The sequence below is a fragment of the Falco cherrug genome (genome assembly GCF_023634085.1).
Source record: "Falco cherrug isolate bFalChe1 chromosome 22 unlocalized genomic scaffold, bFalChe1.pri SUPER_22_unloc_3, whole genome shotgun sequence".
NCBI classification, from domain to species: domain Eukaryota; kingdom Metazoa; phylum Chordata; class Aves; order Falconiformes; family Falconidae; genus Falco; species Falco cherrug.
Genome location: NW_026599287.1, coordinates 9517 through 37348, shown reverse-complemented (window position 1 = coordinate 37348; position 27832 = coordinate 9517). Strand labels below are relative to the sequence as shown.

The window sequence follows — 27832 nt, the reverse complement described above, 5'->3', positions numbered from 1 at the left end:
CCAGTGCCTCCAGCCCCCTCAGCATTCCCCCCAGACACTTCCCAGTGCCTCTAGGCCCCCCTTAGCATCCCCACTACTGCCGCAGCCCCCTTCCCAGTACTCTCAGACCCCCTCCCCACTCTTCCCAGTACCCTCCACACCACTCTGCAACACGCCCCACACAGCATCAACCTTTAATGGCCGCTGCGAAATAACAACACGTCCCTGCTCCACCCCAAGGTGGGTAGGTATGAGGGGAGACCCACACACAGCATCTCCATGCGCACAGAGGGTTCCGTGTCCTCATCCCACTCTCCTTATTTCTTCTTCTGGACGTGGGCGCAGTCATACTTGCCACGAATGATGGTGAGCTTCACCCCCGGCAAGTCCTGAGTGCGGCCGCCCTGGACCAGCACGACGTGGTGCTCCTGCAGATTGTGGCCCTCGCCGGGGATGAAGGCCACTGCCTCCTTCCCGTTGCTCAGCCGTACCCGGGCGCATTTACGGTTAGCCGAATTGGGTTTCTTAGGTTTGCGGATCAAATTCTTAATTACCACTCCTTTAATCTGAGGGCGGCCGAAGGTGGCTCCCAGCTTGGGAGGAGGGGGTTTGGGGCGGCCTTGTCGGTGCATCTGGTTCAAGGTGGCCATGGCGGCAGCCTGCTGGGGGTACAGGGGTACTGGCTGCTTCCCGAGCATGGGGGCGGGCGGGAGAGCCCCGGTAGCTGCGGAGGAGGAGACAGAGAGGGGTGAGTGGCCCGAGGGGCAGCGGGCAGGACGGGGAGTGGGGAGGATACGCACCGCAGCCGCGCAGCGAGGCCGCGGCCTTCAGCAGAGCGCGGAGCGGCATCGCCCGGGCCTAGAGGTGGGGAAAACAGCCGGTTAGCGCTGTCGGGAGGGCAGCGGCCGCATCCCCGCACCGGAGACCAGCGAGAGGCAGGCAGCCGGTGACCGGCCGCCTCACTCACCTCACAGCGCCGCCATATTAGCGCCCTGCCAGCCCCTTCTTCCCGCCTTCCCGCGGATTGGGCAGAGCTCACGCCAATCTGCCGCTCTCCGCTGTGTGATTGGTCAAGCTCCTCTTTCAACTTGCCTGGACGCCTTCTATAGGTAGGCGGCGGGGCAAGCGCCGTGCGAGGCCACGCCCCCAGGGGCGTAGCCTGTTGCCGTGGGAACGCGGGCAGGGCGAGTGCCCGGATGCGGCTCGATCGCAACATGGCGGCGGCCGAGTGAGCTGGAGGAGGGGGAGTGGCAGCACCGGGCCTGTCGTGAGGGGTGAGCGGGGGCCGAGGGGAAGGTGGGTGCTTCAGGGGGGCGTGGAGGAGCCGGAGGGGGAAGGGGAGGCTGGAGGGGGCGCGGGGGGGGACCAGGGGAAAGGGGCTTTGAGTCCCTGAGGTGAGGCCTGGGAGGGAATGGAGGTGCCTGGGAGGGGGTGAGGGGAAAGCGGGGGGGGGGGGGGGAGGCTGAGGGAGAAAAGAGATGGGGAGAGCTGAAGTGGGGGGGATGAGGGCTGTGGGGAGGGAGGGTGCTGATGAGATGGCGGTTTGGGGGGTCCTTGAGGGAAAGGAGGGCTCTGTGGGCCGGGTGGTGTGAAGGACTGGGGGTCCCGGGGGAAGGGGGCGGTGGGAGTCCCTGCGGAGGGCGAGGCTGGGGGAGCCCTGGGCTAAAGGCTGTGGGGTATGGGGGTGTTGGTGGGCTGGGGGAGCGTGGAGCTGGGGTTTGGGGGGGCCACTGAGGAGCGGGGCCGGCGAGCGGAGGGACAGTGGGGTCCCAGAGGAAGGGGTGAAACTGGGGAGGGGGCTGTTGGGCCTGCCTGGACCCTCAGGGAGAGCAGCGGGAGGCCCAGCAGCGAGCACAGGCAGGGCAGGGAGGGCGTGGAGCAGAGCCCTGGAATTCCGGGCGAGGCGGGAGCAGCAGTGGGTGAGGAGGCTGAGGGTCAAGTCGGGATAGGGCTCAGCCTTCCTCCCCAACCCTCCCTGGCCTAAAAATAGTCAAAATTGTGGGTTACGGGGGATGGCGGCCAGGGCACCGGGCTGTCTTCAGGGAAGCTGACAGAAATCTCTTGTTCTGGTTCTGGTGCAGCGTCTTTCACCGGAGGATCCCGGCATGCTTTGCTGAGTTGAAAAAGAGTTTTCCCTTCCTCACAGGTAGGAAATGGAGACAAAACCCATTCGCCTGGAGAAGTCCTTCCTTCGCAGGACTCTTCAGAAGCCCTTATTCCACACGCGTGTCTCGCAGTCTGGTATCGGAGAAGGGTCTTTCCATGCCACAGCATGGCCGATGCCCTTCCCCACACGCAGGGGGGAGGAGGATCAGGCGAAGCGTGGTCGCTGTCACCATTAGGTTCTCACAGAAAAGCCGTCATGGCTCTCCAGGGTGCGGAGATTAGGTTGGCCCTATTGACGCGCTGAGCTGGTTGCGGAACGGAAGGGAAAATGTGCAGGAATTGAGGGTTTTCTGGTGTCTTTTATCTGTGTTCTCGGTTCTGTGGGGTTTTGTACACCCGCTGGTGTTCACAGGGCGCTTCTCTCCCCAGTAGCAAGGCAAGTTAACAGTTGGTCGAGCCACAGAGTCCTGGGGTAGATTTTTTTTTCCAGCCTCTCGCTGTTTTGGGCTGGGTGCTGTCAGGCAGGAGCTGGCATCCCCCAGGGCTGCCATAACTCCCCTGTTTTGTGCTAAACCCCTCAGAAATGGGGTTTTGCTCCAATTATGGCACGTTAGGAGGGTAGAAACTGTGGTTCGAACTCCTCTGTGGTGCTGCCATTGCCGTAAAACTTGGGGCAGTGGTGCCACAGCGGCTGAAACTCTGCCTGGGCAGGGGGAGAATTGCCAGGCAGGCAGCACATGCCCAGCACAGGTTTTTGGGCCAAGAAATCTTTAATTTGTGTAACTCCTTTTCCTTGCGCCCACATCTCCGCTTAGCCGAAGTAAGCGCCGCACACGTCGTTTTCCACGTGTTCCTGTCACTTGGTGATGCTTCTTTTGTCGAAGGGAGACACGAAAAGTTTCAGGATTAGTTTTTAGTTGCATTTTCCGGGGAATTTACTGAGTTGTGCAATAATTAAGCAGGTGGGCCGCAGGGCTGCGGAGGGACTCTGACAACGCCCTGCGCAGTAGGCTTGTAAATAACTGCAAATTGGATTTATTGAGACTACCCAGCTGCGGAGCGCAGCGGCAGGGGAGACACAGGCAGCCTGAGGAGAGCGGTGGAAACAAAACCGAAGCGTTAAAAAAAACACCAACCAACAACAAAAAGGTTTTTAAATAAAGCCCCAGTATTTGAACGGTGGCCAAAGAGCGAGCTGCTGGCTGCCAGTACAAACATTAACTAATCCTGGCAGCCTTTTAAGGCGAGTTGCTTTAGTTTTGGTTAAGAAATGATGCTGTTAGACATAGGGATTGTCCACGGCGCAGGTTGAGGGAGGTTTTCCCAGGAATGGCAGTTAAATGCCACGTTGGAGTAGGGCTGCAAGAGGTGGCACCTGGTGAGGGTGAAACGCGAGGCTGCAGGGATCCATGGCTGGTGCATAGAGCTGCCTTCCTGCCACTAAAGCCACCCTCAGAAAGCTCCTGGCTCTGCTGAGGGGTCGTCACCCTGAGATTCCCAAACAAAGGTAATTAATTGGAATGTATTTGGGTGTGGAAATAGCAGCAGAAGCTTCCCGGGAAGGTGCCTGCAACGTAACGATGGCTCAAGTTACCTTTCACCTCCACTGAGTGGAAACTTCTCCGCTCCCCCTCCCGTGTTGTTCCCAGGTGCTTTCCAGATACTGATTGTCTTTTATTTGCGTTTGTGGAGGTGGCATTTATTTTACCAGCACCTATCAAATCTGTCAGAAGGAAGCTGTCGCTATAAAAAAAAATCTTAAAAATTTGCTCCGAACCACTCAACGCGCTTTGTTGCCACGTTGGGTGACTCGTCGGTTGACTCTGCGAGCCGTGGGTTTGTGCCTCCAGCTTCATGTAGAAGCTGGAGATTTCATTGCTGTCGTCTCGCTAATTGCTGTCTGCCTCATCAGGGGGTGAGAGCGGAGCGAAGCAGCGGAGCCCCAAATGTGGGCGCCGCGCGCTCGGGAGCTGTCAGAGGGGCGAGGAGGGGAAGGTGGTGCCGGAGGAGATCGGATCTGGAAGGGATGCGGCAGCCCCGGAGCGTGTCTGTGGAGCATGCCTGCCAACGCGCTCTTTGCCTCACAGGCTCAGATCCTCCGCACTCCGCTTTTCCGATGAATAATTTAGGAATTTGTGGGTGTTTGGCAGAGGGGGCGGGCGTGTAATTTTACATCGCGGCTTGCGTAGAGCCTTTGTGGCCGATTTAGCGCTGCTGAAGAAGAAACCGAACGTCAATGGGGTGTTTTCCTACCGCCGTGGGGGTCCGACAGGCTGCCGTGCGCGGAAGAGAGCAGCTTTTATCTCCCTGACTCCGGAGGGATTTCCTGACCCTGCTGCCAGGTTCGATGTCCTTTTCCCAACCGAAACAAGCGTCCAGAAAGCGCGGAGTGGGGCCGACGTGCCTGTGGGTCGCGGCTCTGCAGCGAGCTTTGTCTCCCTGGTGAGATCGGTCACTTCGGAGCCGTGTCCTCGGCGCTCGGAGGGATGCGTTCCCTCCCAAAGTCCCGCCTGGCTCGGGGAGAAATCCCAGGGGTGTTCTTGTGGTTTCCCTGCAGCCTAATTACAGCTGCGGTGGTTTTATTTAATAAAACGCGATTTCTCCTGAGCTTAGAGGAGGAAGGGAGGAATATTTTCCGTCTGCCTCGCACATTGAGGTAGGCGCAGCGTTATTGAGGGCGGCTTTGCACAGCACAGGCGCAGCTCGCCTTTCCTGCAGGATTTGCTGGGTTTTGTAGGTTTTGATTAATTGGCAGTTGGATAATTTTATTAACTCTTCAGCCCTTGGTGCGCTCTTTCTCTGCAGCTTTAAACCGAACCCTTCAAAGGTCCTTCTCACCGAATAAATGGTGCGGGGCGCAAGTTTCTCGTGCAGTTTTCCGAGCACTCGCGTTGCGGGCAGAGGATGTTTTAAGTAACGATTATTTTCCCTAATAAAGTTGGATGTAATGGAAGTGTAATTCGGTTGAACTGCGCTCGCTGTGCTCTTCCTTCCCCCGTGTCGCGCACTTACACGGTGCGAATAAGCTATAATTTCTCTAAATGATGTAAGGGGCTAATTAAAGGTTTTACTCAACTAATCAGCTTGTGCTTTAATTAGCACCAAATGGTAATCGCTCGCTGAAATATAAATTGACTTCTTGGCTGCTTGTTCCCCGCTCTGGCAGGGCTGTCAGGGAAGGGGTTCAGGGTTGTTCTGCCTCCCATCAAGGGAGCGCAGCTTCGTTAACCCCGGCACCACTGTGGACGCTAACGAGTTGTGTCTGATGACATAAACTCATGGTTTCACCTTCCTACATGCGCTGTCTGGGCAGGTGGCGTCAAATTGGATCATTAAAAATCTCTTGACCCAACGAAGCGGGGAGCATTGGCCGGTGCGGTACCTGCTCAGAGGTTTTATGTTTTCCGTGGCAGCCGGCGCGGGAGCTGAGTGTTGATTGCTCTTGAAATACATCTTGAAATCTCCTCCTGACACTGATGTTTCATCGTCCTGCCGTGCCAGAGCCTCCCAGCTCGTTAAGAGGGCGTGTAATCAATGGGCCGGGGCGGGGGGGAGCTGGAGATGGCCGTGTCAGTCCCGGTTCACATTCCTCGCGTGCCTCGCTCCCCTGACCCCATAGCTTCTGGCTTCTGTGGCAACCAAAAAAGCTGAGCCCAGCCAGAAACTCGCACTCCGTGGAGCACGTTTGGGTCCTGTGGCATCAGAGAATTGTGCCCAAAGGTGTCGGCTGGTGTCCGCCTGCACTGGGCACGGAGGAATGCGAGGGGTCTGAAGCGTCTCCACCTCGTTAGCACTGAAGGGGAGGCCCTGGGGTTTGCAACTGTGTCTCTTATTTCCTGGTTTTTTAATTCCTTGCAACAAATACTTCATGATTAAAATGTTCTTGCCTCGCTAACTGCCTCCGAGGTGATGATGCCAACCCTTTCTTTTGTGAGCAGGCTCCTGCTGCGGCGGGAGGTGGATTTAACAAGCGCTCGGGTACGGCTCCTCCTGCGCCCCTGGCCCGTCGCGCCTTTTGGAGCTCCCTAACGGTCTTTCAGTAATGAAGAGCGGCGTGGTCACGTGGCAGCCCCACCTTTGGTGTCCTGCTGGTACTCTAAGAGGCCAGATCACTGTCTTAACCCCACCGAGGAGTCCCCTGCCCCGGCTTTTCCATCGCCTTCCCCACCGGGAATATCCGCGGTGTTGGATCGGTGGAGGAAGAGCACAGGCGAAGGCTGGGGGAGCCTGGGGCCGGCCGCAGAGCATCCCTGTGTCGCCTCCTGCTCTCTGCACGTGACGTGACGAGTTCCCCCGCGGTCGGGCGAGGGGGATGCAGCCTTTTTTTAGGAGCTCAGTGTATTTTGGCTGGTGGTCCCTGCTCAGCACGGGAGAGCTGTGACTCTGGCAGAGCTGTTGGGGGTTGTGCGGGGACCCCTCTGCCCTTGGAGCAGAGAGGGAGCGCAAAGAGGAGGCTGCCCGCCCCACATCTTTCTTGCTGGGGAAGGATCTTTCAGCCCAAATTGCATTCAGAAGTAAAATCCACTGCCAGGTTGCATTAAAATCATCATTACAAGTAATTTCTCTCCAAGGCTGCTGGGACAGCGAGGCTGGTTGTGCGTAAATGGGAAGGGACTTTGGCTTGATCGGTGCTTTTTTATCATGTGAAGCTTTCCACCCCCGTGGAGATCTGCTCCCAGGTCGGGGGACATCCCCGTGGAGATCTGCTCCCAGGTCGGGGGACATCCCCGTGGAGATCTGCTCCCAGGTCGGGGGACATCCCCGTGGAGATCTGCTCCCAGGTCAGGGGACATCCCCGTGGAGCTCTTCCCGATGTGGATTCCCGACCTTTTGCTGCCGCTGGGGTTATCTGGTGTCGATAAATAATAATAAGACTGAAAAAAAAAAAAACAACCCCCCAAAAAAACAAAAACCCCAACTCCCAGTCTTAGCAATCCCCCTCTGGCGCGGCCTCAAACCTACCACGCACCAGCCCCTCAGCAGGAGTTGGGGGTGTGGGGGATCCCCCCTGCATTTCAGGGTGCCGGTGTCACTGTGGGATACACAGCTGCTCCTGGTTTCCGTGGAGGAGCCACCGAGCAGGTGGTGGTCTCATCATGAGCCTGAGGTTGAGCCTCTACTGACTTTTCTCATTAGTTTTATTTTTTAATCTGTTGCTGAAGAGCCGGAGCATCTGAATTAAATAAATGGGGGAACCTTGTGGGGGGGTTTGTCTACCTCCCCGGTGGCTCAACGCTTCGTTCAGCGGTTGGAATAAAGATACTGGCTGCAGGTAGAGCTCCTCTCCTCACCCTTGACCAAAGGGATCTTCTCTGTGCGGAGGAACCTGTTTGTCATGGCTGGGATGGGTGGGAGGAGATGTCAGATATAAACTGGGAGAGTCGCTTCTCTTTTAAATCCCTTCAGAATTTCCTCTTGAAATCACATCCCAGGGTTTGAGCGGGGCCAGTGGTTGTTGCTGATCCCCTGTCCCCAGCGGCCCATCTTTCTGAGAGTTTTCCACACCAGTTGTTAAAACTCTACTTCTGGTTCCAGAACAGATCTCCCCAAACCAGCGTGCCATTTGGGTGTTTTGACATCCTTGCAACAAAAAGTGCTCGTGCTCTGTGTTTCCAGTTCCGTAGGAGGATGAGGTTTCCTTAGTTTTGGATCTCTCAAGCTGAGTTTTGCTCCAGGATTGCACGATGCTGCTCTGAGAGCTGCACGTTCACCGGGAATGTGGCCGTGCGCAGCTTCCTGGGGCCGAGCTGCTGGGGCTCTTCGCTAGTTAAAACCAACGTACGTACCCGAGCGTGGATTTCAATCTTGGCTCCAGGCCCTTGTCACTGCTCTTGGCTGGCGCAGGTGGAGGTCCGCGGGGGTTTGGGGGTGGGATGGCACCTTGTAGCTCTTCGTAGATGGAACTCAGGCATTTCCAGTTCTCCCACCCCTCTGGCACGTCTATCTGGAGACGCTTTGGGTCCACACACGAATGTTATGTCCAAATTCAAACCCCCAGTGGCTGAAAGCTGCTCGGATCGCTCCCCCGAGCCTCCACTGCTCTCCGGGGGCTCATCTCCTCTCAGAAACAAGCTCCGCGCGTCCCTCCTGGCTGACTCCTTATTTAATTTCTGCGTTAATTATCTGCCGCTGCCCTGGGGCGCGATCCTCTTGCCCTTGCCGCAGCAGTCAGGCACCGGCACCTTGTCACTTCTACCCTGCATCAAAGGATTATGGGCAAAGCAAAGAGCCAGAGGATCAATTTTTGGATCTGGAGCTGATTTCAGGGAGCAATTTCCCGAAGCACCCTGAGATTTCACCATCACCGCAGCAGCACGTGCAGCTAATTTCACTTTAAAGGGAGAAATTGGATCCGTGGTGCTTCTGCCTGGTCTCTGGAAACCACGATAAGGGTAATTGGAGCTCATGCTTCGAGGCACAAATTGTGTCTGTGGAGAAGGACCCAACCAGCTGTTTCTGGCCCCTTTCTTCCCCTACAAAATATTCCAATCGTTTGGGGAAAATCCCATCACTTTTGTTGTTGTTTCTTCCTCTCACGCCGTTTTTTTGCAGCGCGGCAGCGCGGCTGACGTGAATCCTTTCCCGAAGCTTTGCCGCCGCCGGCTGCTGTTCTCTAGCACCTCTTCTCTGAGGACTTCTGAGCTTCTTGTCAACGTCTTCCGCTCAGACAAGCTGGTATTATCCTGCCCTACTGAAGAGGAAACGAAAGCGCCCGGAGGTGACACTCTCCCCATCACAGGAAAAAAGCTGGGAACAGTCTCCCAGGAACCTGCCTTTGGCGTTAAGGACTCGAGCCGTAGCGGAGTGGGAAGAAAAAAGGCAAAAATTATTTTATTTGTTGTTTTTTTTCCCTCTGAGCCTCAGCTTTCTGCCACAAAGAAAATGCCTCGCTAGGCTGGTTTTCATGCCTGCTGGTTTTGGACCCGGCGTTGCTTTGCTGCTGCTCCGTGGAGCATCAAATGCCGATGGAAACAGGGAGGCTTCATGTTTGTGCGGCTCTGAAACAATATTTGGATTTTTCTGGCTTAACCCTCGCTCCGCTGATAGCTGGCCTTTGCCGGAACGATTCCTCTTACGGCTGTTGGTGGCGGAATCCTGCAGTATTAAGGCAATGGTAGTGCTATAAAATAAATCAGATTTAACCAGGTGTCAAATAACCTGTGGAAAGCTCCCCTCTGTCTTCTAGCAGGGAGTTCCCCGATTTGGGATGGCGAGGTGTTTACAGAGAGCCGTGCCCACGCAGGCGAGCGATCACTGCCAGTGGCGGGGCAGTGTCAGGTGGTCGCTCGCCGGCTCTGCTGAATCCAAACTGATTTATTCCTTCCAAACAACCCCAAAGAAACAAGCTCCTGTGATTGTTTCCCTCCCCGGTGGGCGACGGGGTGAAGGTTTAATCTCTCTCTGCCCGGTCTTGCAGGTGGCTTCGGAGGGAGCTGGGCAGGCGCTCGCCTTCCCTCCCAGCAAGCCCCGGCTTGTCGAGGTCCGCAGGCTCCTGCACCTGAAACTTCTGCACAAGCATTTTCCGGGAGCAGCGATGTCTCATCGTGGGATGCCGCTGAACTCCGCGCGCCGGGGGTCACGTAGCCACGGCCTCGCTGGCTGCCACGACTTTGCTTTTCCACCCGTGTTACCCCATAGGGTCAGAGCCATCTGGGATGGCACTGGGGTGTCCCCGCACCACAGCTCGCTGCCCCCCAGCTCCGTTTTGGCAGCAAATGGCTCGTCCTGGCAGTGGGTTGAGCACTGGGAGCTGCTCCGTGCCGAGCTGAAGTCCCGTTGCAGAGACCGAGCGCCAGCGGCCGAGCGGAGCTTTAATGTACTGGTTCTCTCTGCCACCGCATCCTGCAGGCTGGAAGTTTTTTTGGGGGGACAAGAAGATTAAAGAAAATTAATCCCTTTTCATCAAGCTTTTGAGGCCGTGCTTGGGGAGGCTCATTGCCTCTGAAACCTTGCGGGGGTAACTAAGTACTTCAGATGCTTTGAATTCCAGGATTACTCTTCCACTCCAGGGGATAGAAAGCAGGTTTTCAGCGGCATTTAATCCCTCCCCAGGTATCACCGTGCTCTCCAGCCCTGTTTTCGGCCCTCATCCTCTTCCAGCGGCCTGGCGCAGGGCTGGATGGCCAACACTTCTCCTGTTTGAAGGGTGCCGCTCCCAGCGCAGGCCAGTTCCCTCCTGGCTTGTGCAAAGCCAGCCAGGCCAGTTCAACCCGCCCTCCCTGGCAGGTTAAACAAACCCCAGCAAAAGCCTGAACGCTCCCATCGGCTCCACCAAGCAGACATCGACACCCTCGGCTTGGAGGAGGACGCTTCATCCTTCCAGACTTTCCATCCTGGGAGCATGTGAGCACCCAGGAAAATCCCGGGTTTCCAGCAGAGCTGCGGGCAGCGCTTCTGGTACAAGGTGATTTATCAGCAGGTAGGAAATCCTCGCGGCGCAAATATCGAGCCATCCGTCGGGGGTTTTGAAGAGAAATGGGAGAGCAAAGGCTGGAGCGATATCGGTATGAAGCTACCTGGGAAGTTGATCGCTAAATAAAAGGCAAGAGTGGGGCTGAGGTGGTACCGCACAAGCCGTGAGGATGGAGTTTGGTATAAAATATCAGGTTTTATATTGTTGAGGCTAAAAAAAAAAAAAGTTGATGCACTGCTTTTTTGCTAATATTTTAAAACTGGCATGCGAGCGAAGCCTGCTTCAATCTTCTAGGGTCAAGGTGCAAGCAGAGTTAATTTTGGAGATAGTTTTGTTCCGAGGTGATGCCACAATGTGCTGACGCGGTGGGAAGGGACTACCGAGCTGCGGGGTCCGGAAACATCAGGATCATCTGCAAGGCAAGGATGAGGAAGCTGTGTGCTCTCGCGAGTTTTGTTCAAGTTCTGAAAGGTTTGGGGTTTAGAACGTCTGCTTTGATGTGCTTTTATCTTTCTACGAATTAATTAGCGCGTTGCACAAGGCTCGAAAATTGCTGCTGGGGGCTGTTGGCGTGCTCGGCAGCTGAAGGGAGCAGCTGGTGAATTTTTGTAGTCGCAGCGGCTTTTTGAAGATGTGCTTGTTCCTCCTGACACAGGAGAAATAATTTTCCAGAGGGATAAATGCGTCTTGCCTCTCACGCTGACAGAGACAGCGCGGCTCCGGTTCTCCTTCCCAAAACAAGGAATCGGGCAACGCTCAAACGTAACCTCAAGCTCTTGGGGAGCTTGGGATGAATTCGGTGCTTTTCACCGAGCTGGGTACCGGTTTAAATTGCTCCGGCCACGACTGTTTTTTAAGGTTTGAAGCAAAGCACCTCCTCTCTCCAACCCCCACGCGTTCCCAAAAGCCTCGAGCGCCAACAGATCCAGGCTCACGAATCCCCCCAGCACGAGCATCAGCACGTGGTTCAAGACCCCCCCACCCCGGCACGATGCCGGGTCGGGACCCTTGGTCGTGGTGATGCTAGGAACGCCACGCTGAAACACGCTCCTCCAAACACTCTGGGGTCTTCTCCGGCCAAGCAGCGCGAAGTTGGAAATTGAAGAGGAAAAAAAAAAAAATAATAAAGAACAAGTGGCAGTAGAGATTAGATTTCATCTGACGATTTTTTTTTTTTTTTTTTTTTTTTTTAACTTCCCCCCCCCCAGAACGCCGTATCCTTCTGATGTGATTCTAGGAAAGCTTCCAAGCGCCAATTAGCAGCCTGATGGTGGTGCAGAAGATATTTTGATCCATGAATATTCTGAAAGAGAATAAATACAAGGAAAATTAGTGCAAATAGGAAGTGAGCAATCTTGTTGTAAACCACGATAAGGTTTTTTTTTTAACCCCCTCCCTACTTGTTAAAGGTATTTGAATAAAAATAAAGGCCTTCTCAGCTGCGAGACGTCAGATGGAGTTGGCAGATGCACGGCTGTGGTGGCTCGGCTCTTACCACCCACCGGTGCCTGTTGATCTCCACTCCTTCACCCTCACTGCCTGCTTTGGTGCCTTCCTGGCAAACGCCGATGGGATGGACGCCGGGCAGACCTCCCAAGTTCGGCGAGATTCCATCGGGCCGATTCGGGGGTGTTTCCTTTCTGCAAACACCGAAGGGGAAAAAAGAGAGGAGCGAAATAAGCACGCTGACATCAAAGCCAAGCTTTTCCATGCCAGAGAGGGCTCAGACGCTGCTTCTCCTCACGGCGAGTGGAATGGGACCCACCAATTAGTGCTGCCTTCGTTTAGGAAACGACACTGCTCTCGTTCAGCCAGAAGACTGAGGAAGAGGCTTTAGGCAGCAGAGGTGGGGTCCTTGCCCTTAGGCGCGCAGCTCCTCTTGCCGAGCGTCCGGGTTGCACCTAGCATCCCCTGGCCGGGCTTTGGGGGTCACAGGTCTTAGTAAGAGGTCTTAAAACCGGCAAAAAAAACCAGGTTGGGGGTCACGGATCTTAATAAGGGTCTTAAAACCAACAAAACCCACAGGTTGGTGGTCTTAGCCGTGAGGGGCTTGGGTGCTGGCAGTCCCCACCGAAGGGCACGCTTCACCACCTGCTCTCTACCCGCACCCTGGGGCATGGCTGCGCTTTTTCGGGTGCTTGAGAAGGCTTTGGAAGTGCCGAGGGGATAAGGGGGGGCACGTTGGGAGCGTGGCGTGGTTTAGGGCTGCTGCCCTCAACGGGGAAATACCGGGGCGAGCCGGGCTGGGAGTGCCGGTTCTTCCTGCTGGGATCGCCAACAGGTTTTCTGCGCTCTCTGCCCTTTCCCTCTCCTTCCTTCCCAGTCTCTTGATCCCCAGGCTCCCGGAGGGGCACTTGACTGGCTGCTTTGTTTCAAATGTTGCTGCCTCATTGGTTCCCGGCTCAAATCTCCTCTATTCCTTCTTGCTTCTCCCAAGCTTCGTCTTTAACCCCTCCGAGCCTCGCAGCAGCCATCTCCTCTCCCGGTTATTCCTGCCTCCGCACTCTCCTGACGGATTACCGACCTGGTAGCGTGGGCGAGAGTTCAACGCTCCCAGGCCTGGAAAATGGTAACAGCGCCTGGGAAATCACGGGGGGCGTAGCGCCGGCGTTCGTTACCGCAGCGGGTGTGCAGCAATGGTCAGAAGCTGTTACTTCGGTTGCTGACTTCGCTGCTGCGGGAAGCAAGCAGGATGGATCCCCTCGGCCAGCAGCTTTGCCTCCCTAGACAGACTTTGGGGTACGCCGGGGTCGATCCATCCCTGGCATCCCATCTCCCGAGGGATGAAGGAAAGTCCGGGCATGGCGGTGCGTGCCCAGAGCGCCAGCAGCAGGAGCGTCTGCCTGCAAAACCGGTTCCGGAGGGCAGTAAGAGCAGGTTGGGAAGTATGTGATGCTGGGAAAGTGGCACGGTGGGAGGGAGGGAGAGAGAATCCTGGTGGGGAGAGCTGCGTGCCACCACCACCGCGGCGGCTGCGTCCTCCAGAGGCAACAATTGCGTCCCCACCGCAGCGCTGAGAGCAGCTGTTGGGGGTCCGGGAACCAGCTATGGCTCCCGGAGCACAGACCCTGGCCGGTGTTGTGGGGGTTGATGGTCGGATCGCCCGATCCGTAGATCTCCCCACATCCCGGTGAGGACGGGGACACCGTGGGCCCCGTCCCGCGTTCGTCCGCCCATCGCCGGTCGGTGCTGGGGGAGGCGCTTGGGAGTTCGCAGCGTCAGGAGTCGGGAGCGCTGGAGCTGCCGGCCTCCCGTGTGAGCTACGAGCCCCCCAGCCCCCTTTGACCCCCGGCAGGGGGGGACCACCCGTGTACGCTTTTCGTGGGGCCCCGGTCCCTGAGCCCCTCTCGGAGCGATCTCTCTCCTTCCTCCCCCTCTGGCTTGCAGGAAGCAGGATGGTGAAGGTGAGTAATGCAGTCTGGCTGATTGCTTTTTCGTTGATTTCTATTTTAAGTAAGTTTCAACCAGGGTGTCTTGGGACGGGGGGAGCACCGAGCGGGGGGCTTTCGGAGGTGGTTTATTCCCTTTCCAAGCCCGAGTGGGATGGGGCGGCTGTCGGAAACGCCCGGAGCAACAGGGGATCGCTCCATCTTGCCAGCTGAAGCAGGTCTGTTGTTCGTTAGCAGTGCTGTGAGGTGAGGCCGGTGTTTCGGGGGAGGGAAACGGAGTTATTTCTGGTGAGGAGGAGGGGAAGGGCTCTCGTTTTCCCTGCAGGGGGGCAGGGGGAGCCCATTTGCATGGGAAGGAAAAGAGGAAAACTGGAAATCCAGCAAGCAGGGGAGAGCGGAGCCCCGCACCCGTGCCACGGCAGGATTTGGACTTTAAAAAAACTGGCTTTCCCTGTGGCATGGGCATCCTGCAACGGCGTGGGTGCTGGCTACCGCTTCCCAGCCGGTGGCAAGCAAAAGGTTGTTCTTTCCTGGAAGCAAGGGGGGAGTAGAGAACGTCACCCGGAGCCGGCTGTCACACTGGGACCAAGGCTTTGGGGGTTGTGAGACCCCCTAAAATCCCTCTTGTCCAAGCCTGAGGAGGGGAGCTCATGCCAGAGTCGTCGTGAATCGGTCCAGTGGGTGCCAATGCTGGTGCCCGCGGGGTTCCCCTCGCTCTCGGGGGTCCCACAGCCCTCAGAGCTGACGGTGGCAGCAACCAGGACTCCAGACCCCGCCTGGATGTATTTTTATTTTTATTTTTTTTTTTTTTTTTTTTTTCCTCCTCAAGTACCATGTAATTCAACCAAGCTCAGAGCTTCCTTGGCTAAAATTGTCTCTCGCAAACTTTGCCTGTGTGGAGCAGAAAGTCCCTTGGCAGGACCTGGGGCGGGCAGAGCGACTCCAGCCCACCCAGATGTTGATTTTGCTGCACCCGACGCGTTCAAAGGGAGCTGAGACCACGTACAGCTGCGCCGGAGATTTATCCTTAGGCACGGGGACAAACCAGGATGCTGCTTCTGGATCCCGCCGGGGATCTGTTCAATCCATTTGCCGTTGGATGGCAGGGTGCTCTCCAGCTGACGAGCGTTCAGATCGATCCGTTTGGGGTTTAAGGCAAAGGAACAAATTGCCTGCGTGCACTTTTTGTCGTGTTTTGGTTTTTTACCCACACCCCCCCCCTTTATTTTTCATTCCAAAGCTGCTAGCAAACTCCCCAGCAGCCCTGCCCTCGGTTTTTGGGGCTGATGGAGAATATTCTGCCCTGTTTTGTTTACTCAGGGCTGCTAGAAGCTTAGTTAATGGCTGACGAATTAAACAAAGCAGAGATAAAGGGAATCTGACCTGGGCTGGGACAGGGCTGAGGAATGTGTGTGGCTCTGGTGGAGTCTCTAGCCAAGGGGGGTGTGGGGGTGTGGGGGGGATGTTAACCCGCTTTTAACCCTTTCCTCCTCCTGCAGGCAGCCCCAGCCCACCAGCGAGAGCTCCTCCCGCCTCGGCTATGCCCCCTGCCCCTTTGCGCTCCCTCTTTGCCCCGCTGCCAACCCCAAAAGGAATTTTTTTTTTGGTGAAGCCGGGGTAGATTTGGATTAGCTTGGTTAGCGGTGTCCTGAGGCGCTCGGATGCTCCGACCTGGGGCGCACGGGTTGACGTAGATCCTCCAGGTGTATTTTGCTCTGCTTCCCTGCAGCAAAACGCAAAGCCAGCAGTTTTGAAACACCCCAAAATTGAGCCGTTATCTCCCAAAACCGGGAGACGACTCTTTGCCATCCCAAAACATGACTTCTGCCTGCATGGCGATTCTCCGCAGAGCCTCTTGCGTGCGAGGAAGGATCCCGAGTGAAGGAAGGTGGCGTTTGGGAGTGACCGGGGCAGGTGAAAGCAGGGGCCAGCCTTGGGTTTTCCTTTCGGGCACGATCCTGCCACGCAGCTGGTGTAAAACTCCTGTTCCTCCCCAAAACGGCGGCGCTCTGCCTGTGCTAGAAGCTCCGGGAAGCTGGCACGACACTCGCTGTGGTGGTGAAAGGATGAACTGAACGCAAGCACCCACCCCTGGGGTGACATTTTAAACCATCTGGGTCTACGAGGTGAAGTTTTCCTGGCTCGGGAACCCCATAAACACGCTCGCTGCACGTTCACGCCTTCGTTTACCCCTAATTAACGTCTCTGCCCGTGCGCGGTGCGGTTCAGGATTGGACCCAGCCCAAGCCCGGCTCAGCTGTGCTGCAAACAGCCGGCGAGCGAGCGGCTGTGTCACACCCCCGGGGCGAGCAGGTAAAACAAGGATTTGCAAATATCCAGGATTCCCCTCGGGTTTTTGATGGGAGACCAGGCATCCAGGCAGAGAAAAACTTCCCTAATGGATTTAATCAGGAAATCTCAATGATTGGGAAAACTGGAGAGGAGGGAGCGCCTTTGCCGACACCTTGGAGTGGCGGGATGCCGGAGCGCTGGAGTTGGGATTTCCTGCGCGGAGAAAGGGATTGTCTCGGCAGCTGTTGAGTTTTGCACCGGGCAGCCTGTCGGAAGCAGATTCTGGCGACTAAAATGGAAGGAAACGGCCACAATCGCCACCCAAAGGCAGCGAAAGTGGGGAAAAGCGGAGCCGCCCCACGGCAGCCCCAGCTCGGCTGCTCCCCCCACGCCCGCCACGGGATTTCGGTGTTGTCCTCGCACGTCCCAGCGTTGTCCCTTTCGGTGGGGATGGGGGGTGTCGCCCACCTCCCCGAGGATTCAGCCTCACGACTTCAACCTCCTTATAAATCAGGTCTCGCTTCTGGCCCGCAGGCACCAGCCGCTGTGAAACCACCCAGTGGGGTCAAGCACGAATTAAAGTCCCGCTGGAATCACATCCTGCCCCCAAATCCTCCCAGCGAGCTCCTTTGGGGGCAGCGCAGGATGGCATCCCTCCCTCCAAACCTGGAGAAACGAGGGAGTTAACTAAACCGACCCAAAAGAGTGACCTGAACTGCCAGGCTTCCTCACGTTTGTTTTACCCGGCTGCCACCACGTCCCCGATCCCGTGTGGGAGGGGTGTGCTTCCTCCCAGCCGCCTGATTTTACTAACAAACAAATAAAAACTGGTTTTTCCTCCGCCGACAGGCTTTGGCGAGGCGGTCGGGCTGGAGCTGGACATGGTGAGAGGCTTGTGCCACCGCGGCTTGGTGCGCTCGTCCTCGCGGTGCTGTTCCCCCGGCATTCTGCCTCCCTGGAAAGATTTTTTTTTTTGGTGCTTTTTTTGATGTTTTCAAGGCTGAGCGGCTTCAGGAGCGAAAGCGCTGACCTGCTGGTGGTTTCGGGTGACGTTAAGGTGGGTTAATTCGCAGCTTTGTCCCTTTCTCTCCCTGGAGTTTGTGCGTGGGGTGAGGAACATCGGGGTCCCGCGGCTCCCGCTTGAGCCTCTCTAAAAACATCGTTTGACCCCTGTTAATTGCAGCACCTCGCGGTTCGCCAAATGATGGCAGATTCCCAACAGCAACCGTGAACCCAGCTCTGTCATCCGAGTCCGGAACGAGCCGGTAGTTACGGAGATCAGCTGGCTTTTGGCAACCGCTGGCGGACTTACTTGGCAGCTCTCGGCACTGCTGCAGGTGCTGGCGTTGCCGATGGTAGCCGGAGCGCCGAGGTGGAAATACCCGGCGTTACCGGTCTTTCCAGGCGGCGGCGAGGGCGTTCCGGCAGGGTGACGCTTGCCTCCCTCGCTCCTCCATCGCCAGCCGCTGCGCCGGGGCCCCCCACGTGGACGGGGGCTGAACCCAGCGGACGCTCAGTGTGTATTTAATGGGGGAAAATACCCGAGTTTAAGGTTGTGAAGCTGCTTTAGGAGCATTTTGAGCCGCGAATCTTTTCCCTCAGCTCACGCTGGTGTTTAATAGGGTCCGATAGTTTCTCTCCACGGTCAGATATTGGCCGAGCCACGACGCACGAGGGCAAGGCCACACTCGCTTTCACCCTGGATGTGGTGATACCCACCCAAAGCCTCGACTGATTTATTTTATTTTATTCTTTCCTACCCCAACCCAGAAATTTCTTCCTTTCCCCTCCTGCCCCCAGGTTGGGAGGAGCCAAAACTTCCAGCATCTTCTCCGCTGCAGAAACTATTGAAACGATTCAAGAAAAAACAACCTGAAATTGTTGATTTCAGGGAGGTTTGCCAACGTTCCGGGCTCCCGCTGGGCAGGATCAATCGTGTACCTCTGAGCTTGGTAGGATGCGGGCCTTTGGATGGTGTAAACAAGCCTCTATTGTGCCTGCCTGCCAGTGTTTACACGGAAAATCAGCTTGGGGGTCCACCCTGCACCAGGCTTCCTCCGCAGCCTCGGCTCTTCATCCTGGGAGACTCGGATACGTTCGGGGATAGTCTCAAATACGCCGTAAATCGACAAAACTCATAAATAAGCGAAGGAAACTGACGGCATCGGGTGGGTTTGTCATTGCAGCCTGCGACAGGGAAACTGTATTCACTTGGCAGGCCAAACCTGGGGTTAAATCGAACGCCGAAAACGTGCCAGCCGTGCCGCAAAGTTTAATTTCAGCTGCCGTGACTTACATTTTAGGCTCCCCGACCTGTATTTTAAGCGCCTGAGTAAACAGTCTGTCGTTCTCGCTTGGGCTGAGCATCTGTGTGCCCGGCTTTTTGCAGGTCAGGCCAGTTTTATTTATTTATTTTCCTTTGCCTGTTTCTTCAGCTTGTAACTTAAAACACTGCCTTAAAACCGGGCTTAAATGTGGTTTCAAATGACACCCTTTAGGTGAAAAGGCTTCAGGAATGGTGTTAGTCACCGAAATGACCTTTTCCCGGGTGTCACTGGACCGCCTGGACTTGCTTTTGCTACCCAGCTGCTTTCCTCATCGTGCCTTGTGGTTTTTTAAAGAAAAATCCAGCTTTTAATTGTAGGAGTTGGTAGGATTTGGGGTTTGTTGGGGGGGTAGTTTTTAAATTTAGGAGCTTTACATCAAAGGGAGGAGGGACGCGGCCAAATATCTGTGAGCCCAGAGGTCCCAAAACGTCCATTCTGAATGAAAAACAACCCGTGAGCCAATTGGCGCTGGGGAGGAAGAGAAGCAAAGCAGAAAGAAGTGGGATTATCCCGGAGGAAAAAGACCTCCGCGTTACAGCATCAGGAAGACACCCCAAGAAGCGGAGGGACATCTGTGACCACCTCGGTGGGTGCGTGAGCTGCCAAAACCCTGCCGATGGCGTTGTCACCTGTCCGGGATGGGCGAAAGCCTGGCGGCTGCGGTGGAACAAAGCAGAATCCAGCCCCTAAATCCCGGGGAAAACCACTTGGGAGAAAGCTGGAAATAAAACCACGGAGGGAATCTCCTGAAAGACTCCCTCAGTTGCCCTGCTTTGCGCTCACATTAAAAAAACAAAGGCAGGAGGGACCTGGAAATGCATCTTCGGGAAAAATGGGGAGGGGGTCGCAGGTCCCAAATGCAGCTGCCGCGTCAGGTCGGCTGTAAAATCCCGCCTGGATGTGGAGCAGCCTGGCGAAGTGTGGGGCTTGCGGTGGCTCGAGGTGTTTCCTTTTTGGCCTGTGTGTGGCAAGTAATTATTTTTCCAGCGAGCCAGGTGGGTTCCTAAGGAAGGGGCTGTTCATTTTACAGCGTGCTGAGGCCCCCTGTGCTCTATCGTCCTCCAGGTTTTATTTTTATCCCTTTTTCTTTGCCCCTCCCCCCCCCAGGTCTTGTAGCCGGCCTCACCATGTTCAGCAAGAAAAAGAAACGCATCGAGATCTCCGCTCCCTCCAATTTCGAGCACCGCGTCCACACGGGCTACGACCAGCAAGAGCAGAAATTCACGGGGCTGCCACGGCAATGGCAGGGGATCATCGAGGAGTCGGCCAAGCGCCCCAAGCCGCTGGTGGATCCCGTCTGCATCACCGCCATCCAGCACGGCTCGCAGAAGGTAGGCAGCTCTGCCGACGTGGCCTCTGCCCTCTCGGAGAGGGCCGGTGATACCGGTTTGGGGGCTGGGAAGTCAAACTGGGGATAATTTGGGCTCCGTGCCCTCTCCCCAGGGTGCCACGGAGCAGGTAAGTTCGGTCTCAAAGCGGCGCAGGCGGCAGCGGCATCCCCACGGCCGATCGCCTGCCCCTTGTCCGTTAAGTGCGGGGCTGCGTGGGACGGGGACCACCCAGCACGGGGTGGGAACCTCTCCCACATCCTCCCGGCAGCCGGAAAAACCCCACCCCGCAGGAAAACGCCAGCGAAATGGTGTCTGTTCCTTCCCATCTCATCCCTTCCCCGTGCCTGTGTTTCCCCAAGCTGCCGTTATGTCGTTTTTTTAAAGTCTGGCTTGTCTGCTCCCCTCGGCCGCAGCCGCCCGTGCCACCCCCCAGCTCTCTGCCATTCCTCCACCATCACCCGAATTAAAAGCCCCGGCCGGTGCGCTGGCGTTCCTGCGCTGGCGTTCCTGCGCTGGCTCGGCTGGTTTATCCCGGACAATGGGGCGGCTCCAGCAGCCGTGAGTAACGAGCGAAGCCGGCCGGGCAATTCCACCGACCCAAAAAGATACCGACAGCCGGTGGGGGCCCCTCGGCGCTTGCCGAGCCCCCGTGGCTCGTGGTCGGGAGCCGCCGTGTCCCGTGCAGCCGCGGGCTGGCCTCTCGAGGAAATAACCCGCTCCCCGGGGCAGGAGGAAGAGGAAGAGGAGGGGATATAAAGAGCTAAGGCCTCGCTCACCCTGTGCGGAGGTGCTGGCTGCAGAGGAAGGCATCCCTCCTCTTCGGAGGAAGTCAACAGGCCTCGGGGATGGGGATGGGGTCGCTCCCGCTGTCCCCTCGCCACCTCCTGCGTGGCCATGCCCTCCGAGGCTGGAATCCACGAGGCTGCGAGTCCCGCTGGAAGATGGGGCACGTCCCCACGCAGCTCCCCGGCTCGGCTGTGCCACCCGGCTGGGACCTGCCTGCCGGTGTCGGGCTTTGTTTGTCCCTGCTCCGCTTAGCCCCTTCGCTCCGAGGCAGGATTGGCCCCAGCCAGGAGCAAAACTTGCTGTTTCTGCGCCAATAGCAGCGTTTGGGGGGGCAGGCAGAGCCCCCCCCCCCCCCCAGGCGCAGGGCAGGGGATGAGAGGCTGCCAGCAGCCCCCCAGACCCTTCCCCAGGAGCCCCCCAGGACTGGCCTTCTGGTGTGCGAGGTGCGAGGCCCCCCTGGTTGGAGAGGATCCTGCTCCCCGAGGCAGCGCCCTGTTCTTCTGGCACCCAGGAGCCTCCCGGTGAGGTCCGGGGCTACTGGGGGAGGGGGAAAAGGCCGAGCCCCCTCCCCGCTCCAGCATCCTCCTCCACGGGGCTCAGCCACCTCCCAGCACTCGACAGGACCGAGGTGGCAGCGGCAGCGGCCCCTGGAGACCCCCATTTCCTCCCCTCCCCATGTCCCCTCTGTGTGAGCCGTGTCCCTGTCACCACCAGGCATTTCATTTTCATTTTTTTTTTATTTTCTTCCCTTTTTTTTTTGTTTGTTTGTTTTGTTTTGTTCTGTTCTGTTTGTCCTTTGTGTTCCCGTCCGCCTCCCGTCCCACGTCCTGCTCAAAGACCATCGTGCGGGGCAGCAAAGCCGCCAAGGACGGCTCCCTGACCTGGCTGCTGGACGAGTTTGAGAACATGTCCGTGTCCCGTTCCAATTCTCTGCGCAGGGACAGCCCCCCCTTCCCGCCCCGCCGTGACCAGCTCTACCAGGAGAACGGCCTCTCCGAGGGCCCGGCCGCTGCCCGGCCGCACGAGGATGCCGGCAGGAGCAAGGAGAAGAGCCGCCACGGGGCCAGGAGCGAGCTAGAGCAGGGCAAGGAGAAACCGCGGGAGAGGGAGGAGCAGCGCGCCCACCACCACCACCACCAGCAGCAGCCCCGCGGGCAGGAACCCGGCCCCAAACCCGCTCCCCCCGCCAGTGGCCGCCCGCCCCCTCCCGAGTACCCCAAAACCCCCGCCGAACGGGACGGCTGGCGGGATTACCCCGCCGACAGGGACTACAGCGAGCCGGCCGACCGCGTGGTGCGGCGGGAGCGTCCCGAACCCTCCGACAAACGCCCTAAATCCACTTACACCGCCGAGACCAGCCCGCAATCCCCCCGGGACAAACGCCCGCTCTCCGGGCCAAATATCCGGACTCCCAACATTCCCGTCTCCGAAGGGGTGATGAAGACGGCTCAGCAGACGGGACGGCCTTTTAATACCTACCCGCGGGCTGAGACCGACCCCGGCAGGGGCGCGGGTTCGCAGGTAAAGGTGTGTGTGTCCCCCTCCGCTCCGACCAGATTCCACTTGGCAGCGACCTCCCTCCTTCCCCGCGGCCCGCGGGAGCTTTTCCTCGCTCTGCCTCTCCGCCTCCTAGAACAGCAGCCTCTCTCCTCCGCTTCCTAAGCGCCGGCTAACGGGCTTTCCCGATGTAACGCCAGTAGGACCGGCACACGCCGAAGACCCCCGTGCTTTCCTCCCCGGTGCTGGCGGCATCGGCCCCATCCTTGTCTCCGAAGCGGCCGCCGGCTCCGCCACGGGGTCTCTTCTCTTCCCGCTTGATCTATCGCAAAACCTTTCCTCTGGCAGCGCCCGGTCCTGCGGATTCGGCGCTTGGCGTTTTGGGGACAGCGGCAAAAATCCCGGCTCCAGCCGCGGTTTTTTGGCGGCTGACGTCCCTCTCCTCCCATCTCCTTGCAGGCAGAGCACCGACCGGGACGACCGCAGGAGGTGGCATCCAACGGGCCGGTGAGCGGCAGCGCCAGCTCTTCCCGAGCCCACCCCACCGGCCCACCGCGCTCCAAAAATCCCGAGCCGCCCCATCCCGGCCTCACCCCCCACGCCTCGGACCCCCACCTCTCTCGCCAGCCACCCCCCGGCCCCCCGCCGGCCCCGGTGGGACCGCAGCAACCCCGTTCGCCCCAACGTGAACCCCAACGCGTCTCCCACGAGCAATTCCGGGCGGCCCTGCAGATGGTGGTGGATCCCGGGGATCCCCGCACCTACCTGGATAACTTCATCAAGATCGGCGAGGGCTCCACCGGCATCGTCTGCATCGCCACCGTCAAGAGCACCGGCAAGCTGGTGGCCGTGAAGAAGATGGACCTGCGCAAGCAGCAGCGACGCGAGCTGCTCTTCAACGAGGTGAGGTAGAGCGGGGACCCCTCGGCAACCGGATTTGGGGGGGGTCTCACAAGCCGTTTGGGGCGACCGGATCACCGATTTCCCCCCTCACGGTGATCGCCAGGTGGTGATCATGCGGGATTACCAGCACGAGAACGTGGTGGAGATGTACAACAGCTACCTGGTGGGTGACGAGCTCTGGGTGGTGATGGAGTTCCTCGAAGGCGGCGCCCTCACCGACATCGTCACGCACACCAGGTACGGCCCGGCACCCCCCGCATGCGGCCCCCTCCCCACCGCCCCGGCACGCTCGGTTCTCACCCCCCGTTGACCCCCCCCTAGGATGAACGAGGAGCAGATCGCCGCCGTTTGCTTGGCCGTCCTCAAGGCCCTCTCCGTCCTCCACGCCCAGGGCGTCATCCACCGTGACATCAAGAGCGATTCCATCCTCCTCACGCACGACGGCAGGGTAAGCGCCGCGGCAGCGACCCCGCGACGCCGCCATGACCCTTCTCCCCAACCGCCTTCCGCCGGTTTGGTTTTTTTTAGGTGAAACTCTCCGATTTCGGGTTTTGCGCCCAAGTGAACAAGGAGGTGCCGCGACGCAAGTCGCTGGTGGGGACCCCCTACTGGATGGCACCGGAGCTCATCTCCCGCCTGCCCTACGGCCCCGAGGTGAGCGCGGCGGGGGTGGTTTGGGGGGCTTTGGGGGGGGGGAGGGTGGTCTCAGCCCCCCGTAATCCCTGGATTTGCTGTGTCCCCCCCCCACAGGTGGATATCTGGTCCTTGGGCGTGATGGTCATCGAGATGGTCGATGGAGAGCCGCCTTATTTTAACGAGCCCCCGCTAAAGGCCATGAAAATGATCCGCGACAATCTCCCCCCCAAGCTTAAAAACGTACATAAGGTAAGGCGGGGGGCGCAGGGGCTGGGAATCCTCCTGGGGGGGCTTCACTGACGACCACCCCCCTCCCTCCCCGCAGGTTTCCCCCTCCCTCAAAGGGTTCCTGGACCGCATGCTGGTGCGGGACCCGGTGCAGCGGGCCACCGCCAACGAACTCTTGAAGCACCCCTTCCTGGGCAAAGCGGGGCCCCCCTCCTGCATCGTCCCACTCATGCGCCAAAACCGCATGCGGTGAGACGCCGGCGCCCTCCTCGTCCTCACCGGCGCCTCTTTGCTGCAGTCGTGACTGTGCCACCACTGGCGGGGCGCTGGCGGGGTGGGGGGTAGAAATCCTCCCCCCCCCCCCCCCCCAAATTACTCGTACTACTGAGCCGGGGAGCGGCCGGGGAGGGGGTCGGCTCGGTTTTAACCATTTCCCCGACACGGGGCTGTGCGGTGACACTGTCCCACCACCCCACCCCCGGCAGAGATTTGGGGATGGGGGGGGGGGAGGGCTTATCCCGGTGTCGCCCCGGCCCTGGGGAGCCGTTTGGGGCATCTCCCCCCCTTTTTTTTTTTTTTTCTTTTAAATCCCCTTTTTTTATCACCATCCAGCCCCGGGGTCAGGCCACCACCTGCATCTCCTGGCCGGGGTGGGGGGGGGTGGAACATGTGTCCCCAACACTACAGCCCCGCAGCCACACTACTGATATGGGGTCCTTACCACCCCCACCCCCCAATTTCTAAATACGGTTGGTTTTTTTTTTTTTCTTTCGGGGTTTTTTTGGGGGGGTGTTTTTTTGCTTTTTTTTTTTTTTTTCCTCTTTTTTCCCAATTTGTTTTTTAAACAAAACTATTTATATTGTCGTTTTGTAATGCCACAGGATGGCGGGGGCCCTGGGGCCGGCACGGGGACCCCCCCCTCCGGAGATTACACGTGTCCTTTTGGAGACAGCTGTGTCCCATGTGGTTTTTTTAAGGGGGGGGGGGTGGGGGTGGGCTCTGCATGCAGACACAGGTAGCATGTGCGCGCGTGACACGTCGACGTGCAGGCGAGGAACACGCGCACACCTACCCACATGCATGACCCTCCGCACAGGGTCCTTGCTTGGGGGGTGACAGGGTGATGGCTGTGGAGACCCCTCTCTCCCCACCCAAAGGTGCTGGGGGGCTGCTGCCTGCCACCCACCCCCACTTCCCCCCCTTCCCCCCCAATAAAGCACCTGCGAGGCAGGAGCTGCTGCGGCCTCCAGGCTTTATTGGCTGCGCTTGGAGCTATACGAGGCGGGGGGGGGGTGGCGGCAGGGGGGTGGCACTGCCACGTCGACGTGTGTCAGCACGCGTCTGTCAGTGGGCTCATGGTGGCTTGGCTTGGCTTGGCCAGCGTTGGCTTGGCTTGGCTTGTATTGACTCATGTTGACTTGGCTTGGCTGAGGTTGGCTTGCACTGGCCCATGTTGACTCGCGTTGACTTGTCTTGGCCCACATTGAGTTGTGTTGACTCACGTTGGCTTGTCTTGGCCCATGTTGGCTCACGTTGGCTTGTCTTGGCCCACGTTGGCTCGCATTGACTTGTCTTGGCCCACACTGAGTTGTGTTGACTCACGTTGGCTTGTCTTGACCCACGTTGACTCACGTTGGCTGGTCTGGGCCCACGTTGACTCACGTTGGCTTGTCTTGGCCCACGTTGACTTGCGTTGACTTGTCTTGGCCCACATTGAGTTGTGTTGACTCACGTTGGCTTGTCTTGGCCCACGTTGACTCACGTTGGCTTGTCTTGGCCCACGTTGACTCACGTTGGCTTGTCTGGGCCCATGTTGACTCACGTTGTGGCTGGTCTTGGCCCACGTTGACTCACGTTGGCTGGTCTGGGCCCACGTTGACTCACGTTGGCTTGTCTTGGCCCATGTTGACTCACATTGGCTGGTCTTGGCCCACGTTGACTCACGTTGGCTTGTCTTGGCCCATGTCGACTTACGTTGGCTTGTCTTGGCCCACGTTGACTCGCCTTGACCCCCACGTTGACTCGCCTTGACCCCCACGTTGACTCGCCTTGACCCCCACGTTGACTCGCCTTGACCCCCACGTTGACTCGCCTTGACCCGCATTGACTTGCATTTGCCCGCATTGCCTCCGACCGGCCTGCGTCGCCTCGTGCCGCCTTCCGCTGACCGCCGCCGTGTGCCGCCCCCCCGCCGCCGCCCGCCTCACTTGCAGCTACAATAATAACCCCTGATGGCGTTATCCCAGTCGCCGAAGAGCCCCCGCCGTACCTCCTGCAACCGCGGCACCGCGCCGGCCCCGAAACGCCGCATCTTCCCCTTCTTGCCAGCCCGAGACCAAACGGTCAGCTCACAGCGGGTGCCCACCACCAAGGAGGAGACGCGGCCGGCCCAGCCGCGGGGCATGTAGGGGACGTCGGCGCCAGGTTCTACCACCAGGACGGGTCCCGCGCAGCACTGGTCGTAGTAAGGGCTGTTGTCGGCGTAGAGCTGGGCGCAGATGCGGGTGCCGTTGGCCGTCCGTAGGTCGGAGGGGGATGGGCACTGCGCCTCGGCCCCCGCCAGCACCGCCGCCACCAGCGCCGCCACCACCAGCGCCGCCATCGCCAACCCCCCTGCCGCTGCGCCCGGCGCTGCCTAGATATACCCAGGTCCAAGGACGCGGCGGGGGCCGGGGGGGCACCTTTCCAGCAGGGAAAGCACCCAGGTGTTTGTGCCCCTCCCCCCAAAAGCACCCAGGTGTTTGTGCCCCTCCCCCCAAAAGCACCCAGGTGTTTGTGCCCCTCCCCCCAAAGCACCCACCTCCCCCCAAAAGCACCCAGGTGTTTGTGCCCCCCCCCCCAAAGCACCCACCTCCCCCCAAAAGCACCCAGGTGTTTGTGCCCCCCCCCCCCAAAAGCACCCAGGTGTTTGTGCCCCCCCCCCCCCAAAAGCACCCAGGTGTTTGTGCCCCCCCCCCAAAGCACCCACCTCCCCCCAAAAGCACCCAGGTGTTTGTGCCCCCCCCCCCAAAAGCACCCAGGTGTTTGTGCCCCCCCCCCCCCCAAAGCACCCAGGTGTTTGTGCCCCCCCCCCCCCCAAAAGCACCCAGGTGTTTGTGCCCCCCCCCCAAAAGGACCCACGTGTCCAACCCCCCCTGCCAAGAGGTGCAGCCCCCCCATGAAGCCCCCACCCCCCAGAAAAAGACCTTGGCATCGGGGCCCCCCTGAGGGATGCAGGCCTCCACCCCGGGACAGGACCCAGGTGCCCCCCCCTCCCCCTGGGAAGGGACCCAGCTGCCCCCCCCCCTCAAATCTCACCCCCCCCTCCCCCTGGGAAGGGACCCAGCTGCGCCCCCCCCCCCCTCAAATCTCACCCCCCCTCCCCCTGGGAAGGGACCCAGCTGCCCCCCCCCTCAAATCTCACCCCCCCTCCCCCTGGGAAGGGACCCAGCTGCGCCCCCCCCCCCCCTCAAATCTCACCCCCCCTCCCCCTGGGAAGGGACCCAGCTGCCCCCCCCCCTCAAATCTCACCCCCCCCTCCCCCTGGGAAGGGACCCAGCTGTCCTGCCCATCCCCCCCTCCCCCTCCCCCCCCCCCCCCCCCCCGATGTGGCCTTGCTATTGGGGAAACTGGGGGGGGGGGGGGAAGACCAGGCTGGGGAGCTGTATGCAAATGAGGCAGGGTAATTATCGGAGGAGGTAATTAGCAAAAGCCCAGCAGCAATGAGGGGTGCAAGTCACGCCCCTTATTTGCATATTAATGAGGTGCTGCCACGCCCTTGCTATGGCGCCGGCGGCAGCTGCATCCCCCCGTATCTCAGCAGCGGTAACCAGGCAACGGGGGGGGGGGGGGGGAGTTAATTACCCGTTCTCATTAGCATATCCCCGCCCCCACCACCTCAGCCACTGTCCACCGCGCCCACCTCATTAGCATGCTAATGAGCTCATTTGCATGCGGGCAGCTGCG

General features: G+C 58.7%; 3 protein-coding genes across 12 annotated transcripts; 1 reads left to right on the top strand and 2 right to left on the bottom strand.

The window, feature by feature from the left end:
* Positions 1 to 159: 159 nt before the first annotated feature.
* MRPS12 (mitochondrial ribosomal protein S12) lies at positions 160 to 1195 on the bottom strand. Its single transcript, XM_055700112.1, has 3 exons — positions 947 to 1195; positions 780 to 837; positions 160 to 703 (listed from the first exon to the last, which is right to left on the bottom strand). The coding sequence occupies exons 1-3, from the start codon at positions 1193 to 1195 to the stop codon at positions 297 to 299; spliced, it is 714 nt and encodes a 237-aa protein (XP_055556087.1). The 3' UTR covers positions 160 to 296.
* PAK4 (p21 (RAC1) activated kinase 4) lies at positions 1141 to 24838 on the top strand. Of its 10 annotated transcripts, none has more exons than XM_055700098.1 (11): positions 1141 to 1253; positions 2061 to 2125; positions 11707 to 13067; positions 19614 to 19837; positions 21461 to 22144; positions 22580 to 23023; positions 23127 to 23260; positions 23345 to 23471; positions 23552 to 23677; positions 23774 to 23908; positions 23985 to 24838. In XM_055700098.1, exons 3-11 carry the CDS (start codon positions 12875 to 12877, stop codon positions 24138 to 24140), a joined length of 2223 nt encoding a protein of 740 aa, XP_055556073.1. In that variant the 5' UTR covers positions 1141 to 1253; positions 2061 to 2125; positions 11707 to 12874; the 3' UTR covers positions 24141 to 24838. The 10 variants fall into 10 exon arrangements, with proteins under 10 accessions (XP_055556073.1, XP_055556072.1, XP_055556082.1 ...); XM_055700097.1 differs by having other exon boundaries at positions 21461 to 22150; XM_055700105.1 differs by lacking the exons at positions 1141 to 1253; positions 2061 to 2125; positions 11707 to 13067 and adding exons at positions 13084 to 13902; positions 15387 to 17236; positions 17363 to 19096 and having other exon boundaries at positions 21461 to 22150.
* Positions 24839 to 24947: 109 nt separating this feature from the next.
* Positions 24948 to 26527, bottom strand: SYCN (syncollin). Its single transcript, XM_055700113.1, has one exon. The coding sequence runs from the start codon at positions 26487 to 26489 to the stop codon at positions 26091 to 26093; it is 399 nt and encodes a 132-aa protein (XP_055556088.1). The 5' UTR covers positions 26490 to 26527; the 3' UTR covers positions 24948 to 26090.
* Positions 26528 to 27832: the final 1305 nt, after the last annotated feature.